The 19,623-nt window shown below is 51.8% G+C and overlaps 1 protein-coding gene across 4 annotated transcripts; it reads right to left on the reverse strand.

The window, feature by feature from the left end:
• Positions 1 to 1,058: 1,058 nt before the first annotated feature.
• Positions 1,059 to 16,718, reverse strand: TFRC (transferrin receptor). 4 transcript variants are annotated; one of them, XM_080409356.1, is made up of 19 exons: positions 16,620 to 16,718; positions 14,961 to 15,031; positions 13,252 to 13,465; positions 12,421 to 12,646; positions 12,069 to 12,212; positions 11,283 to 11,379; positions 10,756 to 10,878; positions 9,445 to 9,540; positions 9,196 to 9,335; positions 8,641 to 8,810; positions 8,214 to 8,333; positions 7,500 to 7,585; positions 7,314 to 7,377; positions 6,990 to 7,057; positions 6,554 to 6,621; positions 6,074 to 6,155; positions 4,924 to 5,145; positions 4,307 to 4,447; positions 1,059 to 4,019 (listed from the first exon to the last, which is right to left on the reverse strand). In XM_080409356.1, the coding sequence occupies exons 2-19, from the start codon at positions 14,991 to 14,993 to the stop codon at positions 3,777 to 3,779; spliced, it is 2,337 nt and encodes a 778-aa protein (XP_080265482.1). In that variant the 5' UTR covers positions 14,994 to 15,031; positions 16,620 to 16,718; the 3' UTR covers positions 1,059 to 3,776. The 4 variants fall into 4 exon arrangements, with proteins under 4 accessions (XP_080265482.1, XP_080265483.1, XP_080265484.1 ...); XM_080409357.1 differs by having other exon boundaries at positions 14,961 to 15,075; positions 16,620 to 16,715; XM_080409358.1 differs by lacking the exon at positions 16,620 to 16,718 and adding an exon at positions 14,211 to 14,321 and having other exon boundaries at positions 14,961 to 15,233.
• Positions 16,719 to 19,623: the final 2,905 nt, after the last annotated feature.

Raw genomic sequence — 19,623 nt, forward strand, 5'->3', positions numbered from 1 at the left:
GGGACAGAGCGCCAGGCCGCGGGGCCGCTCCGCTGCAGGACCGGGGCGGGGGCCGGTGCACGGGCTGTCCAGCCGCTGCTCCCAGGTGCGTGGGGAGGGGCTGCACCCCCACCCCCCACCTGCCCCGGCGGGGCTGGCTCTGCCTGGCTGCGGCAGCAGCGCTCCGCGCCGCCCCGGCCCGGCCTCTGGGGTGCCTCGCACAGGCACTGCAGGGAGGGGAGCCCTGCCAGGTCTGGGCAGGGAGATGCGGGAAACAACGCATTTCCAACAAGTAAATCATCCCTCTTGGAAGAGGAGGGACCAGAGCTATGCCGGGACAGCCCATAAGGAGCGCATCTTCATGGCACCGTGTTTGTAAAGCAGGAGGCGAGACCAGCGCCAGGGACGGGGAAACACAGGAGAAACGCTGCGCAGTTTAAAATGCAAAGCCCCAGACCAGCGCGGCCTCACCGGTGCAGGCACCTGGGGGCTGGGGGCGCAGCTTCTGCTCTGCCAGGGCTCTCTGGGGCTCTTAGCAGTCAGTAACCACGTACCTGGGCCCGGGGGGAAGCTCCAGGATGGTGATGAGGAGCAGGGACAAGGTGGAGGACAACTCTGGCTTCCTGGGAGACAGACACAGCCACCCACAGCCCTGCCCTGCCACCTTCCCACCAGCAGAGACCTGCAAAGCCGGGGCCGTTGGAAGTCTGACATGTCATCATCCTCCTCCCGACCTCCACCCCAACGCTGCAGGCTCTTTAGGGGGTCAACGGCGGTAACCAAGAGGCAGCAGGCAGGACAGGGCCGTGAAAAGTCAGGGGGGCCCGCACAGCTCGCATACCTTGCTCCTCCACCTCGTTGCCAGAATCCTCATCCCCATCGCCTGCAGCGAGGCAGGCCTCGGGGCCGAGCAGCGCAGCGAGCTTGGATGGTGCTATCGCATGCCAACAAGGTGGTACCGGAGCTGCCACTTCCCAGCCCTGATTGGGCAGGAGAGCAGTCTCCCTCCAGCTGCCCGAGCTCACCTGTGACCACAACAGCATCACGGCTTTGCAAGAACCCACACGAGGAGTCAAGTGTTCACGCTTCAAAACTTTATTCAAGCAGACAGCAGGTAATCCAGCAACGGGGTTTAGCACCCCATACCAGCCACATGCCAGCACACAGCAACACAGCCCGACATCCCAGTAGTCACAGTTGCAATGCTTAGCCATAAGACAGGCTGGATCTTTCTCTGCTGGCTATAAAGCGCAAGATTAAGTCTGACATCAGGATACATGCAAACACTAACTACAGTGAGAAGTCCCAGACAGCAGCTCTTAAATGCCACCCAGAGGAGTGTCACTAGCAAACCAACACAGGCGGGGTTGTACACATGCCTCAGACAGCAGGGTAGTTAAGGAAGTGCAAGGAGCTGCACAAGCCTGGACATAAGGAAAATCCAACCCTCCAAGTTGGTGAGTACTGAGCTCAGTAACGGGGCTGGGGGACTCGTCCTTGCCTGCTCCTTGGGGAGGCCCAGGTCTCTGCTCCAGATGAACAGTGTTCTTTCCCTCCAGGACTACTGCTGGGGCTTAGGTCACTCGCTTGGTTTAGGTTTTAACATCACATCAAACTGTTTGCAGAGCACAGGGCTGGTGACAGCCAGCTAGCTGCTTTTTGGGAAAAGGCAGTACAGTTTAGCAGGTGTCACACAGCAGCAGTGTTCAGCTTCAGGTCAAAGAGCAGAGGGGCAACGTGAGAAAGGTGCCACTGATTTCTACCCTTCCACACAACACCCTGGAGGCCAGACTGGAGTTTCCAGTGAGACCTGGGGAGCAAGCAGCTTCCCATGCATGCACACCAGCATCCCTTCAGTGCCAAAGCAGGCCAGGCTCTTTAGTATGCACACACACCAGAGTAATGACCAGAGCCCTCCAGACAGCTGTCGGCCCCAGGCCCTACATTCACCTTTAATTGCCCAAGTCTTTGTAACTGATTTGAAGGAAGTTTACTAAATCACAGAGCACACAGTCTAATTAGCCTAGTTTCTATAAACATTCAAGCACCAGTCCCGTGACTGGAGGCAGGAAGCCACTTCAAGACAGCACAGCTATTTGAAACAGTTCAGCCTAGAGAAGGTAGAATCTAGGGAAGTACATAACAGACCGAAGTTTGTATTTGCATCGCCACAGGAGAGTGAAAAAATAGGACTGCAGGAAACTGATCCATGTTAGATACTAACCATCAAGCTTCGCAGATGACCTTGCATGATAAGCATAGAACAATTATGGGAAACACTGTCCCCGATAATTACGTACACCCATAGTGCAGCATATGGAGGTCACTGCCTCCGATATAACACTGTGGTAGGCAAAAACTACCTGGTTCTTTACACATTATGGAAGACACTGCCCCCGATAATGTCAGTTAGGTTTCAAGATACATAAGGTACTGGAAGTTTGCAGGAAGCTGCCATTCAAAAAAATGCCTCAGCTGAGGTAAAAGAAGTTTGTCAGTGCTGCCGTGGGCAGAGCTAGGGCTACACAGCAGGCCCCTCCACCGGAGGAAGGAAGCTGTGCTACCCACACAAGCACACGGCATCTAGAAAGGGGGGTGAAGACGGAGTCTAAAGCCCACAGAGGGGCATGGACACCGCAAGGAAGCCAAATTTCTCATATTTGAGTTTCCACCCAGGTTTTCAGCATTTCAAGGACCACTTTGGAGTGCAACCCGGAGACTTGCTACCAGGTTTACACCTTCAAGTTTCTTCCAGAGGGGTGTTTTTTTGCCACAGAAAGCTTAATTGATAGTTTTCCAAAACTTTTTTTGAGGGGCCTGTTCAGATTATTTTAAATGCAAAGTTCCAGTATCATGTTTGATTGTAATAGCAGATGCTGCTTTATTCAAAAACGACAGTATAACTGTCATAATTATGGAAGGCACTGCTTCCGATAATTATCTTCTATAAAAAAAACACACCATTTATAGTGAACACTGTCACTGATAAATAAATAAACAAATAAATATCTCAGTGCCAAATAAGAGCCATCCTGCAAAACGACATCAGTCAAACAGGGTTTGGCCAGCAAGAGACTCATTTTCCCAAAAGGCCCCAGAGCAACAAGGTCTGAAGTGCCAGTCTAGGGCCATTTCTCAATGCTGCAGGACTGGCTGAGGTGCCAGCTAAGGATATAAATGGGGAATTAGATAATCTTTGGGTCATTTTCCCTGGGTATTGAGACCTGCTTCGGCAGGAGCAAGCTTCCAAGATGTCATTGGGACCCTGCTGTTGAGTAAAGGCAGGCCAAGCACTTCAGAGCTTGCTGATAGTCCAGCACTTGCGGGCTTTTACTAGGTTGTTGTGTTTTTGAACTGCAGGTTGGTCTCTGCAGCTCCCTGCCACAGAATGGATCCTTGTTGCAAGCATTAAGAGGAATCCATTGCCTGTTTTGTCACTAGGTTTAGGGGGCCAACGATTAAAAACCTAAATAGGTGAGGTACCTCCCCACTCAAGGTACCAGTTCAGGGGTCACCTGAACTATTAGTTTTCAAATATGCTGGAGAGCAAGCCCCACAAGCAGCTGTACGTGATGGGTTTGGACTGTGGTCAGGTGGGAGCCTGATCATAGGAGATTTCATGGTAATCTTAGTACCTGCTTTATAACTGCCTCCTGTGAATTTGTCAATGTCAGATTTAAATTTTATGTTCAACTTTGGTCAAAAAAGATTTGTTGCCAGATAATCTATAGAAACATAATGCCATGTTAGGGAGTGGGTTTCCCTAATCCTGTACCTTAACCAGGTGTTTCCCATGTCTAGAATTCATTGTCTATATCCCAGATATCACCAACTAAGGCATTGGCAGCCCCTTTAATGGTCCAGGTTGCTAGGGCCAACTGCTGTTGCAGCTCGTTCACATCCACGCTGTCCCTGCTGACTGTCAGCAGCTGCAGGTTTTCCAGCAGACTCTGCAGGGTGTGGGAGCCTTTGCCAAAGAAGATATGGCGGAAGGGAGCACGCTGTGGTGAGACGTATGGGGAGAGGAAGTCATACTCCACCTGGAGTAGAGGTGCAAATTTAGAGTTATACTCTCACCTCCCAAGGTTTTCTTTCCTAATCTGTCCCATCACGAGCTCCCAAATTCTGATCCCCACTAAGTCCTTTCCTCCAGCAGCTCTGCAACGGCCAGACCCTCTCCCGATAGCAAGTGCAAAAGTTGGTCCCGTTGACACTAAACAAGTGGAAGAGATGCCGGTCTGCACAGTGCCCACGGCTTCTAAGAAAGAGGCCGATCCCAGCCAGCACTCCCTTTATGAAGGAAGGAAAACCAGTTGTAGCTACCCACCTTCATGATCCTGTCATTCAGGGCTCTGCGGACAACCCTGTCTTCCCTGTCGCTGTTTGCGATGTCTCTTCTCAGTGCATCTGTAGCTCGCTGAAAGTCACCACGGGCGAAAAACAGCCAGTTCAAGGTCAGCCCCAGTGCCTGTGAGGGAGAATCCGTTAGCAAACCTGATTTTCTTCTTTTGCTGCTGCTCTCTCACCAAGAGCAAGTGGGGTTTTTTTGTTTTTTTTTTTTTTTTGCCAGTTTAATCAAGTAGCAGAGCAAGTTCCTGGCAGGCTCTTCTGAGGTCACTGAGCTCAGTGACGTCTCTCCCCACCCACAGTTTCTTGTGGGCTTTCAGCAGAGGTGCAAATGAGATGCAAAGCTGCACTCTGCTGTGAATGATAACCAGACAAGAAACCATCCACATCCATTTCAAGAGCTCACCACTGCCGGATTAGCTAAATCTGCCTGCACTGCTCTATAAGGAACACTGATTCAGGTCACACATTGCTACACGTTTGTGCCCAAAAGAGGAAGATGTCTACCCTGTTGTATCCACTGGCAGCAGAGCCTTATTAACACACAGCCCCATGACAGCCTACAGGAATTCAGTGCACTCAGAGCCCTTTTCTTACCTTCACTTCCTGATCGTAGTGCAAAATTTTCTCCTGGAATGCTAGCAATTCTTCACCGTATCTTTCGAAGTCCAGGAAGAGCTCATGATCATGGGTCAGCCTGAGAGCTATTTGTCCAGCAACTTCTGCAGCAGCACGCATAAGAGCAGACAACTTGTCAATCTTCTTCAGGTTCTCCATGGTATCCTCAGTAGTGCCCAAGAAAGCATATTCCTTATCTTTCTGCAAGAAAGAAGGCACTGAAGTTAGGCAAGAGTGCTTCATCAGCTAGGATATTTCGCCTCCCTACAGTCTGCTTGCTACTTCCACCACATCTCATCTCCTTGTGTTGCTAAGTAGTGAGACTTTAACGGCAAAACTTCAAAGCACAGGGAACGGAGCTCCTGCATCTCATCCCTCACAGTCTCCAGCTATCAGCTGGATGCTCTGCTAGTTTATTGGACTCAAAGATATACAGACTTTTGCCCCGCCTCAGAGTTCACTGCAGAAGTGCAGGCGGGCAAACCCCAGCACCCAGTCTGGTACGTGCTGGCAGTACCCTCCAACCCTTCTTGGCAGGATAACTCCAGGTTTTTTTGTGGAAAAAAGTCTGACGCTACCAAAATCCAAGCAATTCATAAGCAGAGAAACCTGTTAGCAAAGGCTCCCAGCTACACACATGCAGTAATAGAGCAGGCTGCTTGGCTGATGCAGTTTCTGCCAGCCTCAAGCTGCAGCAGCAGACCTGAACAGTGTGAGTTAGAACTTGCTCTGGCCAATGGTACTGCTTCCCCAATGCACTTTGCTTGCTGACCAGCAGGCTGTAGTAGTCTTTCACCAAAGCAGCAACAGCTTGACATCATCTTAGTGCTTTTAGCTTCTAAATCATTGACACCTGAGCTTCCATAAAAGCAAGTGCCCCCTCTCCTAACAAAACACAAGTGTTCAGGACTCTGGAATGGAGACTGTAGGCCAACCATGCCCCATGAGCAGTCTTCACAGCAAGCACTGCCACAGCCACCAGGTTGAGATTGCATCGCCTTCCCCCGAGAGTCTCTTGCACAAACAATGAGCTTGGGACTGGCACCTTGTGCTCTGCCATCCTGGAGAGCAGATGTCCTTACAGCACCTTCCACAAAAGGAGCACACCAGGCAGGCAGATAATACTTACATTGCAGAAACCAAAGGAAACCACTGGGATTCCCGAGTAGGCCAGGAAAGGGAATGCTGCATTATCCAGACCAAGGGGAACACTGCAAAAGACAAGTTCTGAGAAGGTACCAACCAGTTTGGACATCCCAGGAGAAAAGCTAGAAGCTCTAGCATTGAAGCTCTAAGCCAAATGGACTACTCTGTCCAAACAAGACTGGCTCTGGTAAGGAGTCCCACCTGCTCATCCATTTCTTTCTGGCCAGTGGCCTTTGTACAAGGCTGTTTTGCCCTACAAAAAGGTGTCTGGGCTGCCTACAGGCAGCTGAGGGCAGCACTAAGCACAGCTATTGTTTTAGTGTTGACACTTGTTTGACCCCATTGCAGCAGGTACAGCCCACCCCAGACAACGGTATGACACCCCAGCACAAACAGCAGAAGCTAGTTAGTTCGTGCCTTTATGGATATATGCTTCCCCAAGGAGCAGGATGACAATACTTACACTGTTTTTACCCAGTCAGAGCCAACTCTGTCATACAGGCTTCCCGAATCCTTTGTTGGGTCCTTCACCTGCAGAGATGACAGTCACTGCACTTGTTCTGACCTCTGCTTGGGCTTCCAGGTCCATCCTGGAGCTTGCATTGCTGTGCAGATGCCAGAGTCAGGTGCTCCCCTGACCTTTCTTCACACAGGCATGGTTCATGCAGGACAGCCATTCACCTCCCACTGAACTGTGGCATTTGCTGACTTTAGATTATGCATGCATGAACTGCAATTGCCAGAGCCCAGCTGACTTCAGACAGGGCCCTCCAGAGTAGCTCAGCCCTTTCTCCTCAGAAGGTGTTAGCTGGGGAAAGTGACCCTGCACAGCTCTGGCTGCTTTCAGCTCCTCCTTATGACTATAGTCACCTTGACTAGCCCAAGACCTTTCAACTCACCCCCTTCATAGTTCTCTCCAGCAACGTGTACAGCAATGGGCTGGCAGAAATCTTCATGTGGCTGAAGCCTGCAAAAACGAAAGGGTGTTTGACATGCTGGCACAATTAACCACTACTGCTGGAGCTGCTCAGCCCTGTGACTGAGCAACAACTGATCTTCAGCTTGTTGACGAAGGATCTTCAACTGACACAGGACAGTCTACTGAGACCTAGCAGAGCTGCCTCCAGGCTTCAGCCAAACAGCAGCATCAACCCCAGGTTAAGGGATCTGTCAAGCTATTCCAGTCCCACTCAGTTTCAAGAAACTTAAGAGTAGCAGGTTACCTAGGACTGCAGCATCCAAGTTAATGTAAGTGAAGGCTTTCGCATGCAGCGTGGCAGAGTACCCCTAGAACAAAACAAGTATTTCAAGGTCAGGAGTAGCACTAAAACACCAGGATGTTTAATCCACAGAACAGGAAATCACAACCCCGCAGTCATCACGCAGAAGTCTTATCAAAGAAACAGTACCTCCAGCCATTCAGTAGCACCCACAGCTCCATAGTCTCCCGCACTCCAGCTAGCAAAGATGATGCTGCGTCTTGGTTTGTAGCCATCTGTAAAGAGAGAGTCTGAGATGCCTGCCCTTCCCCCACACAGATGTAGATTAGCACTGAGGGCCTGGGTTGATGAACTGCCTGTTCCTCAAACACAGCTGAAGCATTCCAGCTGCTGCAGACAAACATGCACACTAGTGGCTGCACGGACACCATACCCTTCCTCTCCCACACTGCAGAACGGTGTAGGAAAACCATGCTGTCTGTATTTCCCCCCTTTTTGGGTTAGCTGCCTGAGCCCAAAATTAACCCTAGAGACAAGAGCACTCACACTAAGTGCCGCCATGCAACTCCCACCACTCCAGCTGGTCAGCCACTTCAGCATTTTCCTTCCTCCAGGCCCAGCTGTCCAATAGACAGCTCAAGTTTAAGGTTTGCACTGTATATTATCCAAGGGCATTCTTGCATTCAAGCCATACCAGATAAAAGCAGACAGTCCCTTGGAAGCAAGCGCTCACTGCAGACAAGCTGTCTGTGTTGGACAACTAATAGCTTCTCAGGAAGCTTTGTCAGACTCGCTATGCCTTCCCAAAGAATTATTTTGCAACTGGGCTCTCCAATGTTAACACGCACAAGAGCTAAACCTGCATCACCTCCCACCCCCATGCTTTTGTACACACATATTTACCATTTTTCACTATGTCTGAAATCACATGGGCAAGTTCCAGCAACATAGCAGTTCCAACGCCAGCCTTGGCTGCTCCCGGGCCCCAGGAGTCTCTCTGGGCTCCGATCACAACATACCGATCTATAAATGAGACATTAAGATTCAAGCTGCAAGCTTCAGGTTGCAAACACCACTTATCAGAAGAGCAGCTCTGAGCTTCTGTATGAAGAAGAGAATATGGAGTCTGACCCCTGGATCTGGCACACTGTTTGCTTTCATTTAGCCTTCCCCTGACAGCGTGGTTCAGCTTTTTCCTTGACCCTTAGGGAAGGGTCTTGGTTCTGCTGAGGAAGTAGTTGTCTCTGTCTGGGAGCAGCTGTCACATTCTGATGACCACAGAAGAGGAAGGGTTCCCCTCAAGACTGAGCTACAAGGCAGTTGCTGTTACCTGGTTCTTCATATCCCTTGATAACGCCAAAGATGTTCAGAATCCTCCTGTCCACCATAACGTTGTTCACTTCCACTTTCACTGTCATGTTGCTCGTGCTGCTCAGTGTCACCTTACATCCCAGGACCCCAGCTTTCCACTCCAGAAAGCAACTGTCTCCATCCATTTTGCTGAGGAAAAAAAAAAAAAGAGATCCTTTGAAGTCATTATTCAGCTCTGACCTCATTCAGCTATCCTGTGAAAAAAACAAGCCTGCAACTGCAGGCGCAGCCTTGTTCAGGGCCTGCTCAGGTAATAGCTTGCAGTCCTGCATCACTAATTTTGCAGAGGCAGGATGCAGAGGCCAAGAGGAATCCAATACTAGGTTAAGTTCAGTCTTTAAGACAGGAGACATGGATACAAGTGACGTTTCTCCAGCCAGTTCCAGTAAGCGCTCCCTGCCATACACAGGGGAGACCAGGAGAGAGCTCCCTGGGCTCACAGCACCTCAACACCATCCTCACTCCTGCAAGAGTGCCACAGCAGACTAGCCTGCAAGGCAGGACAAAGTGTTACCTGAACAGCTTGCCTACTGCTTGGCTAGAGATAGTCTGAACAACAATGCGAGGCAGTCCAGAAGATTCCACTGGTGGGAACTGGGTGTGGTTGAAAGAAGGAAAGCCTGGGGTGAAAGGATCCCCAGTTCCAAGGTGAGCCTGTGAAAAGCAAGAGGAGTCCTCAAGTCTCAAAGGAGCCCAACAATTTTCATTTTTTGTGTGAAAGGTGCACGAGAACAACAAACAGGGGAGCCAGTTGCATACTCACATGTCCAAAGGGGACAAGATCATCTGTGTCCTTGTACTCGGAGGGGTCCAGGTACATAAGGGCACCAACTGCTCCTGCCTCTTTGGCATTTTCAACCTGAAGCAAAAAGGAACATTAACTGCACATTTACACTGCAAGCAAAGGGGGTTAAGGCAAATACATGGAGTAATGGGGCAAAGGGTTGTGCTCCTCAATGCCTAACTCCACAGGTTTTAACAGCTACTCAATAGTGATAAATACACAAGGAAGCTGAATACTAGCAGCTCTGTTTTACTGCAGGCAGACTGGGTCTAACACCCCTTTGAACAGTTAGTGTTCAACTAACATGGACAGTCCACGGTTAGTGTCTCACCCCATGATTCCTTCAGTTCATACTTGCTCCTCAGAGCAGCTTACAAGATGTTCTTTAATTTTCATTATGCTCCATCTGTTTTCCCAAGATTACGTTACTCTCAAGACAAGATAAGCAGCCACTGGACACTCATCTTCACATGGAAAATGGAGGCAAAGCAGCCTAATGAGGACCCTGTTTAACATAGCTACAATTCAGCTGCCGCTGATATGCCACCAGTACAAACACCCTTCGCAAGGCTAGGCACCAGTCTGAAAAGTAGGAAGGGAACTGGAGAACCAGTGAGCACCCCCTTGCTGGAGCACTTTTCAGTTCTGCTTGTGTCTGATGCATGCAGACAGGCAGAGTCTGACAGGAAATCCTATGGCCCGGCCTCCCCAGGAGCACCCCATCTGAGCGGTAGCTCTGGGTCAGACCTAGAACAAGCTTGCATGCAGGACTCTGATCCTTTAGGCTGCTTGGCTATTCAGTTCTACTTGCTACAGAGGAAACACCACAGCAACACGCAAAGCAGCTGACTGGGCATGCAGTGACAGCTCCTTCACTTGGTGCAAGTGAACAGTCAGCAAGGGCCTAAGTGAGACACTACAGCCAAGCTTTGGAAGTATCTGGCTGCAGCAGCAAGAGGTGCTTGGGAGGCAAGGCTGTTCTGCTTCTAGCAGCCCTGCTGCTGCATCCACCAACACCAGTCAGCTCTACACTCTGTGGCCCCCAGGCTGCCTGCCGGCCACATCACTCCAGATGTCTGGCTGTCCCAGCAAGACTGCCAGAGGCCAAGAAGAATGACACCATGAGCACTAACCAGCTCTGTTCAGTCTTGGTGTCCAGACCTGCAGATGAGGCTTAGTGCAAACAAACAAGACCAGACCTGAACGAAGACATGCCTCTGTGCCTTGAAGAGGAGGAAGCATAGCTTCCAGCTGCAAGTTTGGCCAGGCTTTGGGGCACAGACTGCTTACCTTCTCAGCAAGCGTTATTTTTCCAGCTCTAAAGATGGTAATAGTTTTATTCAGGGAAATACCCAGCTTCTGTATCTTCTGAAAATCAGCTTTCCGTCCGTAGTTCACATAGACTGGTTTGCCCTGGAACAGAAACAGTGGGTATAAATGCAGCAGTCCTACGTCAGTAAGATACTTCAAACAGCCTACAGAGTCACAGTAACAGTGACTCCCATTAACATTAGGGAGTTCAAGCTCAGCAATGTAAACTCTGATCACATGCAACACGCCTGTTGGAGCAGCACTTCTGTCAGGGTTCCTGTCTAGATCCCAGCAGAGAAGTTTAAACAGTTACTTCTGCATCTTGCAGAAGTAATAACACTACGTGGGCCCACTCCTTGCCCCACAATCCTCACCCTCCCCAGCCCAGCTCTCCAACTGGGGAGGGTTTTACATACTCCGTATCCTGAAGGGACATATTTTGGACACTGACACCTGGTAAGTGTGCAAGCACTTTTTTTTTCCATGATCTTCTTGGAGTTACTTACAACAGCAGAGTCACTCAAGCTGTATGCCACATATGCATCGGGACTCTCCAGTTCCTCTTCTAAACCATTTTCCACAATAGACACTTTGTTGTTGCTCCTGTTAAATGTAAAGAGACAGCATTATGTTCTTCTATACATAAACTCCGTATTTAACTAGCTCGCATATTTCTGTCTGTGCCCTAGCAATTCTGATCAAGTCAACGCAGAGCCTGAAACAGGCAGACTCATCCCAGCACTTCTGTGCAAGGGTCTCTGGGGTCGCTCACAGACATTAACAAAGGCTAATTTCTAACACAAGTAGCAGAAAGAATCTCTGCTTCCGAGTCTCTTAGTCCCCTCCACAGGAGGGGCTAAGCAAATTTATTTTCCCTGGACATGATGGGGCAAGTAAGACATGAAGGTATGAGCTGTGTGCCAGCACAATGCCTGTTGATACCCTCCTGAGCTACTGTAGGAGCCACTGCCAGGTCTGCAATGCCTGTCTGGGTGACAAGTCAGTCACCCATGCTAGACACAGGGAATCTGCTGTTCGGCTGAGTTTTTACTCAAGTTTGTTTTCTCTCCACTTTCTAAGCATGCCTTGAGGAAACAGCTGTCCTAGCAAAAAGCATCCAGCAGGCTGCTACCAAACCTTCTGGATTTGGAAAGCCTGAGAAGAGAGAGAAGCAGCTAATAACCGGCTCACAGTTTTAGCACTGCTTTCAGCAGAAATCAGCAGTCTTGTCTGCTCAAGACTACAGGTAATCATGCTGTAAGGAAGAGATCTGCATCTCTTCATCAACATACCTGCCTTTAACCTGCAGCTTAACATAGTGCTCATCGTTCCACACTTCATCCAAGTGGAAGCTGGTGAACTCATCATGAATGTATCTAGCAATCCTCTCATCTTCATTCTGGCCAGCTTCAAAAGAGTACTTTTTCACTCTTTGCCTGTAGGTAACAGATGTACAGCTTAGGCTACAGCACCAGGTTGCACTGCAGTGCTCCAGCCTGCAAACCCAAGTTGGATGAGCCATTTAAGCCCATATTCAACCACATGCCACCCCACAACATCTTTAAGGTCCTTGTTCTCCAAAGGACCCTGAGTTCTGCTCACAGGCTGTGCCTCTCTCATAGCTAAGCTTTCTGGAACTGTTACCTCAAGCCATCTTCAAGACGTCTGGTTGACAGCTTATCTGTCAACAGGGCTCTGAGATCAGGCCAGTAAATAATACGTGGTCCAGGAACCTCTTCTTCCTCAGTTTCGTCATCACCACCCGCTAAGTAAGATGCGGTAGGAGTTATCTCACACTTGCCACTTCCATCCAGACACTTGCTAGCCTTCTGCATTCGTCCGCGATAACTCAAGTAGCCAATCAGAAACCCTACAGACAGAACAGGTATTTCTTTGTGCTGCAGAAAGACAACTAGACGAGCCCCACACCATACATGAGCACTCAAAGCAGCTTCAGGGTTAAGATGCATGTCTGCTCTCACAGCATTTTTGAGAAGGACAGCAGGAATATGCAGCCTGACATTCTGCCTGAGCCGGCATGTTTTAAGGTACACTGTAAACCTGATCTTGTGCTTGGCAGAGTGTCACCAAAGGACTCTGGGAAGGGGAATGCTTACTTGAGGTCAGTAGCAACGTTAAAACCCTTGAAAGCCAAGCACCAGAGGCTTTACTGATATATTAAAAACACTTCTCTAGAGTTGTGGGAAGAATTAATAGAGGGATAACTAGTACACTTGCCACATGGACCAGTTCGCCCTTTAGCCAAGGCACAGTTCCACTGCCAGGCTTCACACTTCTTTGTGCAGTTCTGTACCATAAGTCTGAGCTAGACACAGAGTTAGTGACCAGAAGCTGTAGCCTGGATCCAGGCTCTTTAAATTATCTCCTGAAATAATACAGATTCAAATGTTAACAGCCTTAGATACACTCAGTATCAGAATCCCCTTCATGCAGTTGCCTCCCACCCTTCCTTACCAATCAAAAGAAGCAGGACAGCTGCAATGACTAGGAAGAAGAGATTTTTGCCACTCCTCCGTGGAGGAGACATGCTGGCATGCAGGTGCTCTGGTCTCCCAGTTTCCGCTCCTTCCTCATCATCAGCCGACAGCTTCATCTCCACATGGCTGTTGTCTCCATCCGTTTGCCGGGCAATGCTGAAGCGAGTGTATGACATCGGCTCACCACCAAACTGTGTTGAAAGACTGTCATGTAATGGAAGCATTTGCCTCACCACCCCACAGTCCATGCAGCCAGCTGCACCTATGCTCCAAACCAAATACAGCTTGTTCACCTGAAATTGCTCCAGTGTGGCCTGAGCATTTGGCTGTCAGTAAGTCAGGCTGCCTGCTCTGAACAGACAGCTAGACCCAGACCTGCTCAGGATCTTCAGAGTCTATTTTAGCATCTGTTTTCCCTGCACAAGCGCAGAGCCACACTGGTCAGAGTCTAACTTGGGAGTCTGTTACAGATATGACACAGTCAATGGCATCAGCATTTCCCATGTGACCCCATGGAAACGTTGAGAAGCAGAAACTCCTAGTCTTAATCAGGAGTGCACTGATCTGACCTGAACAGGTACAACTCACACAGAAGGGAACTTTGGTCAGGACAGAGGAAAGCGAAGGCAACCCCTCCATGGTTGTGCCTTTGAGCCACATCCACTTTGACATAAATAGTCTCATCCAGCATCTAGATAATCTTGTATTAAACTGCCCCAGGCTACTCTTAAATTACACTGTTGATGAGTATTATAAAGCAGCCAGGCTGAAGACAGATGACCCACGGGAATCCTGCTACCTCAACTAACAGCCCAGAGGAATAGTTTTGGGAGCAACAGTCCTGCAGTCGCTCTCCACTGTACTGGAGAAGCATCTGGTGGCAAACACTCAAGCCTGGTTACAATCTCAGCAGCTTATCCACAGTTCTCTGCTTACTCTCAAACCACAAGTCAGCGGCTGGAGGTGAAGAGACCAGACGTCAGCTTTGTTGGTCAAAACTAAACCAATGTCATCTCAGACACGCAGTTCCATTCTAGCCCACGCTACCTGCAATGACACAGCTGGCTGCTCACATTCTAGAAAGGGCAACACTGCAATCTGTCCTGGAAGTCTCCCTGCTCAGCTGCTTGGCAGCTTGGCTCCTCAACCCCATGTATTCCCCATACTTGTTCAGAGACCAAACCATCACATTTGCAGTCCTAGCCTCGGGTCATTTCACAGTACAAGCTCTCTAGGACCAGTGGGCTTGCTGGAGCAAGCCCAGAGCTACCTCCTCCTGCATATTTTTTCAAAGCAAAGCTTGCATTCAAAGGCTGGACTTGTGAATTCCCACCCCAAAAGTAACATAATTGAGCACATGTTTATTGTACCAATAGGCATTTAAACGGCTTCCTCAGCAGCACTTCCTCCTGGAACACTGGTCAAGGCTCGCCCCCCCTCCTTATCAGCTTCCTGAGAGACCCAAGACATTGTAACAGTTAACGATAACCCCACCAGCACTGAACCGCTTAAGCCACCTCCTTATCTAGCTACAGTGACATCTGGTTCACAACGTACACAGCAACACCTAACGCTGCTTTGAATTCATCTTCTTCTCCAATATTGATGTGGATGCTGTTGAATGTTTCTTCTGCAGTATCACCAGCCCACCAAGAGACAAAGGGCACAGGGGGAACTGTGTCTTACCAAGTTAGAGATTGCTGCTCTGGCATGGTCCATCGCCTTCTGGAAGGGTGTCCACCAACTTGATCAAAGCTCTAGAAGTTCACAACACAAGTCAAGTCAGGCTGTTCCCCTGCCACTGCGTAAGATATCCAAGATCAGTCAATACCACTACTGCAACGCTTGCCCATGGATTTTACGTGCATGCTTCTACATAAAGTCACAATGTTGGTGAACCACACCAACCTTGAACGCAGCCTAGAAGTTCACATACTCCCACTGCAAATATAAATTCTGATGAACAAACTGACTCACGTGTGTGTGCGCGTGTGTGTGCAGAAACGAGGAATAGTCTCAAACAGCTAATTTCAGCCAAGGGTCTTATCTACTCAGAGTGCTGCAAGAGGCACGTGCCCAACTGTGAAAAGGGACATCATGTATCTGGATGGAAAACTGAGTCTGATTAGCAGCCAGAAGCAGCACAATGCCCTAAGGCAAACCAGCACAAACCCTAACCCTGCTAAGATACTTCCAAATGCAAGGTCCCTTCTACATGTCTATATTCTTTACTGCTTTGTGAAGGCAATTTCAATTTTGACCAGTCTCCCGGAATAGCCATGAACAACTCTCCAAAAGCATTTTAGTAACTTTTATACTTAGGATTTCTCTAGACAGCAAACTTATCCAAAGCATAAACTGCAACCGATTTACTTCAGCATTTCTTTCTGAAAAGATGCTTGAAAAAGCTTTGTAGGTTAGTGACTAGACAGCTTGGGTTGAGCCGGGTGTTTGGGTTGGCAGCGTGTAACTTGAGCGTGCCCTCAAACGACAGCTGCTAGGAAATTTCTTTGAACTGGTCTTCAGATGCGTGTGGATTAGCTTTACACCTGGGAGCTCTGCCACAGAAGCAGGTTTTGTTTGCAGATCAAGGGTTAACCGTGGCTCATTTCACCTTCTGTTTAGGGCAAGAGTACACGGAGATAGATGAACCCCCGGAGGCTTTGTGCGGCCTTTTCCACGCGGCCACCCGCGCCCAGGCTCCCACCCGGCAGGCCGGGCACAGCATGGCGCGCACCGAGGGTCCGGCCAGCTACGGCAGGACGAGCGTCAGGGCCGGCGGGTGTCACAGCCGGCAGGGAGGCTCCCCGGGGCCGCCCCGAGCCCACCCCCCGGGCCCCTCGCGGCCCAGGCCCTTCCTCCAGCCCGCGCTCCGGGCGCCTCACGGGGCACGACCCCCCTCCCTCCCGCCCAGCAGCCCCGGGAGGCGGCCAGCGGCTCCCCATTCCCTCCGAAACACGGTACAGGAGAAAAATACACCAGGCGCAGCCCCCGCCGGTATCGCGGCCCCCGGTACGGCGGGCCGGGCCCGGCTGCGGGCCGACAGATAAGCGGGCCGGGCGATACGCCTGCCCTGCGCGCGCCTGCCCCCGCCGCGCGCCCTGCACGCGCGCCCTGCCGCCCGCCGCGGCACGCGGCCCGGCAGCCTCCGCCGCCTGTGTGCCTGCCTGAATGCGCACGCACCGCCAGCGGCTGCCGCTGCTGCTCCTGCCGCTGCCCCTGCTGCTGCTCCTGCCCCTACCGCTGCCCCTGCTGCTGCTGCTGCGCCGCCGGTGCGGCCCACACCCCGCCGCGCCGCGCCGCCCCAGGCCGGCCGCCGTCCCCCGGCCGCCCCCCGTCACTTACCTCGCCGCGCCGCGACACCAGCGCTGCACCGGCAGCCGCAGCGCCGCGCAACGTCCTCTCCCAGCTTTCCGCCCCGCCCCGCCACGCCCCGCCCCCCGCAGGGAAACGCCCGGCTCCTCTAGTCCCCCCTCAGCACCCGAGGGGCCGCCCCCCGGCCCGGCCCTGGTTGGCTGCCGAGCTGCGCAGCGGCGGCGGGGCGGCCTGTCCCCTGTCCTCTGTCCCCTGTCCCCTGCGCGCCCTCCGGCGGGGCCCGGCCCGGGCACCCTGGCGTGCGCCCTTGGGTGGCTGCGCCCGCTGCGCGCGCCGCGTCGTTGCTGCCGTGCGGCCCTGCCGCAGCAGCTCCCGCCGCGGGGACGGTGTCTAAGGCCGCCGCGAGCTTCTCACGTCGCCTTCGGGTGCCCCGGGAGGGCGGGCAGCCGCTTGCCGGTGGCACCCGGTTGGCGGGGCGGCTGCGGGTGCCGCCTTCCCCGCGGGGGGCGGGAGAGGACCCCGCATCGCGCGTGGCACCGGCGGCGGCGAGAAGGAGCAGTCGCAGGTTCATCGGTGCCACCCGCTCAGCGCTTTGAGGGCAGAGAGCAGGGAAGGTGCTTTCCTCCCTGGGTGGTGCGGACCAGAGGCAGGACTTGTGCTGGCTTGGGATGTGCTCAGCATCCTCGGTTCCGGCAAGCCGGCTGTGCTCAGGGCTGCCTTTTCGGCTCTGAGCGAGCAGGGGCACCCAGGCTGCCTTTTCTTCACGTTGTGCTACCCGAGGCTGCTGTTTCATTTGCACAATGAGAAGCGCGGCAGGCCTTCGTGACAGCCAACTGCAGTAGTGCACAGGCACAAGAAACAAGGGTGGCCCATGTCAGCAGAGCAGTTTCTGTGGCCACTCAAGCTGTGCTGGCAGAAGCATCTGTCTGGTGGACACCGCAGGATTGCTCCAGCTCTGTATTAGCTGCTCCTCACTCCAGTCCTCTCCCTGGGGCAGGCAGAGGGACCCCACGATGCAGTGGGAGCCCCCCGGTGTGCAGAACGTGGTCTGTAAGAGCCAGCAGCTGCAGAGCAGTGTGGTTTCCTGTCTTGCTTCTAAGAAACTTGAGGGAGAAGTACAACATGCAGGTCATTTGATGAAACAAAGTTCCAGCACGCATCTTCTTTCAGCAGGCTTCACAAGTTGAAGCAACGGGTAAGGAGGCAGCTCAGCGACTTTAGAGTGAAAGTGATAAATAATGTACTGAGGGGTATTCAGGAAACCTTTAAGCTACCCTTGCCCTTAGGAAGTCTGTTTCCAGTTGTCAGTGTGATGTCAAGTTGAGGCTTGCAGCTCAGCCAGGCGCCGGTTGGGGCTGCAAAGGGAGCTCCACCTGCCAGGGGCTTTCTCTGCTGCAGTTTCTGAGGACTACCATGGCTGTGGTATTTGCTCTGCTTCCTTTCAGCTGATGCAAGGACACTGCAGAACATCTTGCCTGGCTTGAGCACCCACTGATGTTTGCTGCCTCCAGAACGGCCATCAGTGGGCCCTGGCTGTGGATGCAGCCTCCTCTGACCTGTCTGTCTGGGCTCCAGCACGAGTGGAAGTCACCACTTCCAGCCTCGGACCTCATGGCTCAGGTCATTTCTCAAAGGTGTGCTGGAACCGGGGAATGCTTCAAGGTTTGGGTGTGCATGTGTTTTGCAATGCTGTGCTCATTCGTCCCTTGCTCATCTGTGGTGGTCTGACTCTGGCTGAATGCCCACCAAAACCGCTCTATCACCCCCCTCCTTAACTGGACAGGGAAGAGAAAATATAACGAAAGGCTCGTGAGTCAAGATAAGGACAGGGAGATCACGCAGCAATTACTGTCATGGACAAAACAGACTCAGCCTGGGGAAATTAATTTAATTTACTACAATTCAAATCAGAAAAACATGTTCCACCCACTCCTCCCTTCTTCCCTGGGCTTAACTTAATTCCTGATTTCTCTCTGTCCTCCCCTGGCGTGGTGCAGGGGAACGGGAAATGGGGGTTATGGTCAGTTCATCACATGTTGTTTGTGCCACTCCTTCCTCCTCACACTCTTCCTCTGCTCCAGCATGGGGTCCCTTCCCACGGGAGACAGTACTCTGTGAACTTCTCCAATGCGACTCCTTCCCATGGGCTGCAGTTCTTTACAAACCGCTCCAGCGTGGGTCCCTTCCACGGAGTGCAGTCCTGCAGGAGCGGGCTGCTCCAGTGTGGGTCCCCCCTGGGGTCAAAAGTCCTGCCAGCAAACCTGCTTCAGCACAGGCTTCCCTCAGGTCACAGTAAGAGGGTTCAGAAAGGTGAGGTCAGCCCTGCAGGCTGGATCCTCCGACTGTTCCTCAATGCAATGGTCTGGATGCAGCCTGCTGCTCAGGGAAGTATAACCTGGAGAAAACAGTCCCAGCCCTGCCCTGTTTTTGACGTTCCTCCTGGGCTCCCCCTGACCAAGCCCTCACCTTCTGGCAGTGCCAGTACTGGTGCGTGCTGGCTGGGCACACCGTACCAGGCACGGGGCTGTGCTCGCTGCCGGCCAGCGCTGCCGAGCAGAGCTGTGTTTCTGCAGAGGTCCCACTGGAGGAGGGACATCTGCAGCAGAGCTCAAACTTGCGGGGTTCTTAGGAGCGATGCCAAAATGCAAGCCAGGAAAGGGGCAGTCTGATTTATTTTCCCCTGTGGCCTCCGTCCACTGTGCCTCCCTTCCAGCCAGCAGAGGAGGTGGTGTGTGCCCTGCTGTGCCAGCCCCAACCTGCCCTGACAAATACTCGCTGAAGGTGGTTTTTTGTTCCCTCTCAATAAGTTTTACCATGTGCTGAGCAGCTCCCCATTTCTACACCTGACAGGAAAAAGAGAAGAAAGCTGACATTCTGGAAACTCAGATTTTTTTTTTTTCACTGCAGCTAGCCTTGGCAGTGAAATACCTTAAAATGAGGGTTCTCCAAATGCAACGTGGTACCTGAGAGCACTTGAGTGCCTTTCACCTTGGGCTGGATGCAGGTCGGCGTGGGAGTTGGTTGGCTACTGGCC

The sequence above is a fragment of the Falco punctatus genome, assembly GCF_963210335.1.
Source record: "Falco punctatus genome assembly, chromosome: 13".
In the NCBI taxonomy this organism is placed as follows: Eukaryota; Metazoa; Chordata; class Aves; order Falconiformes; family Falconidae; genus Falco; species Falco punctatus.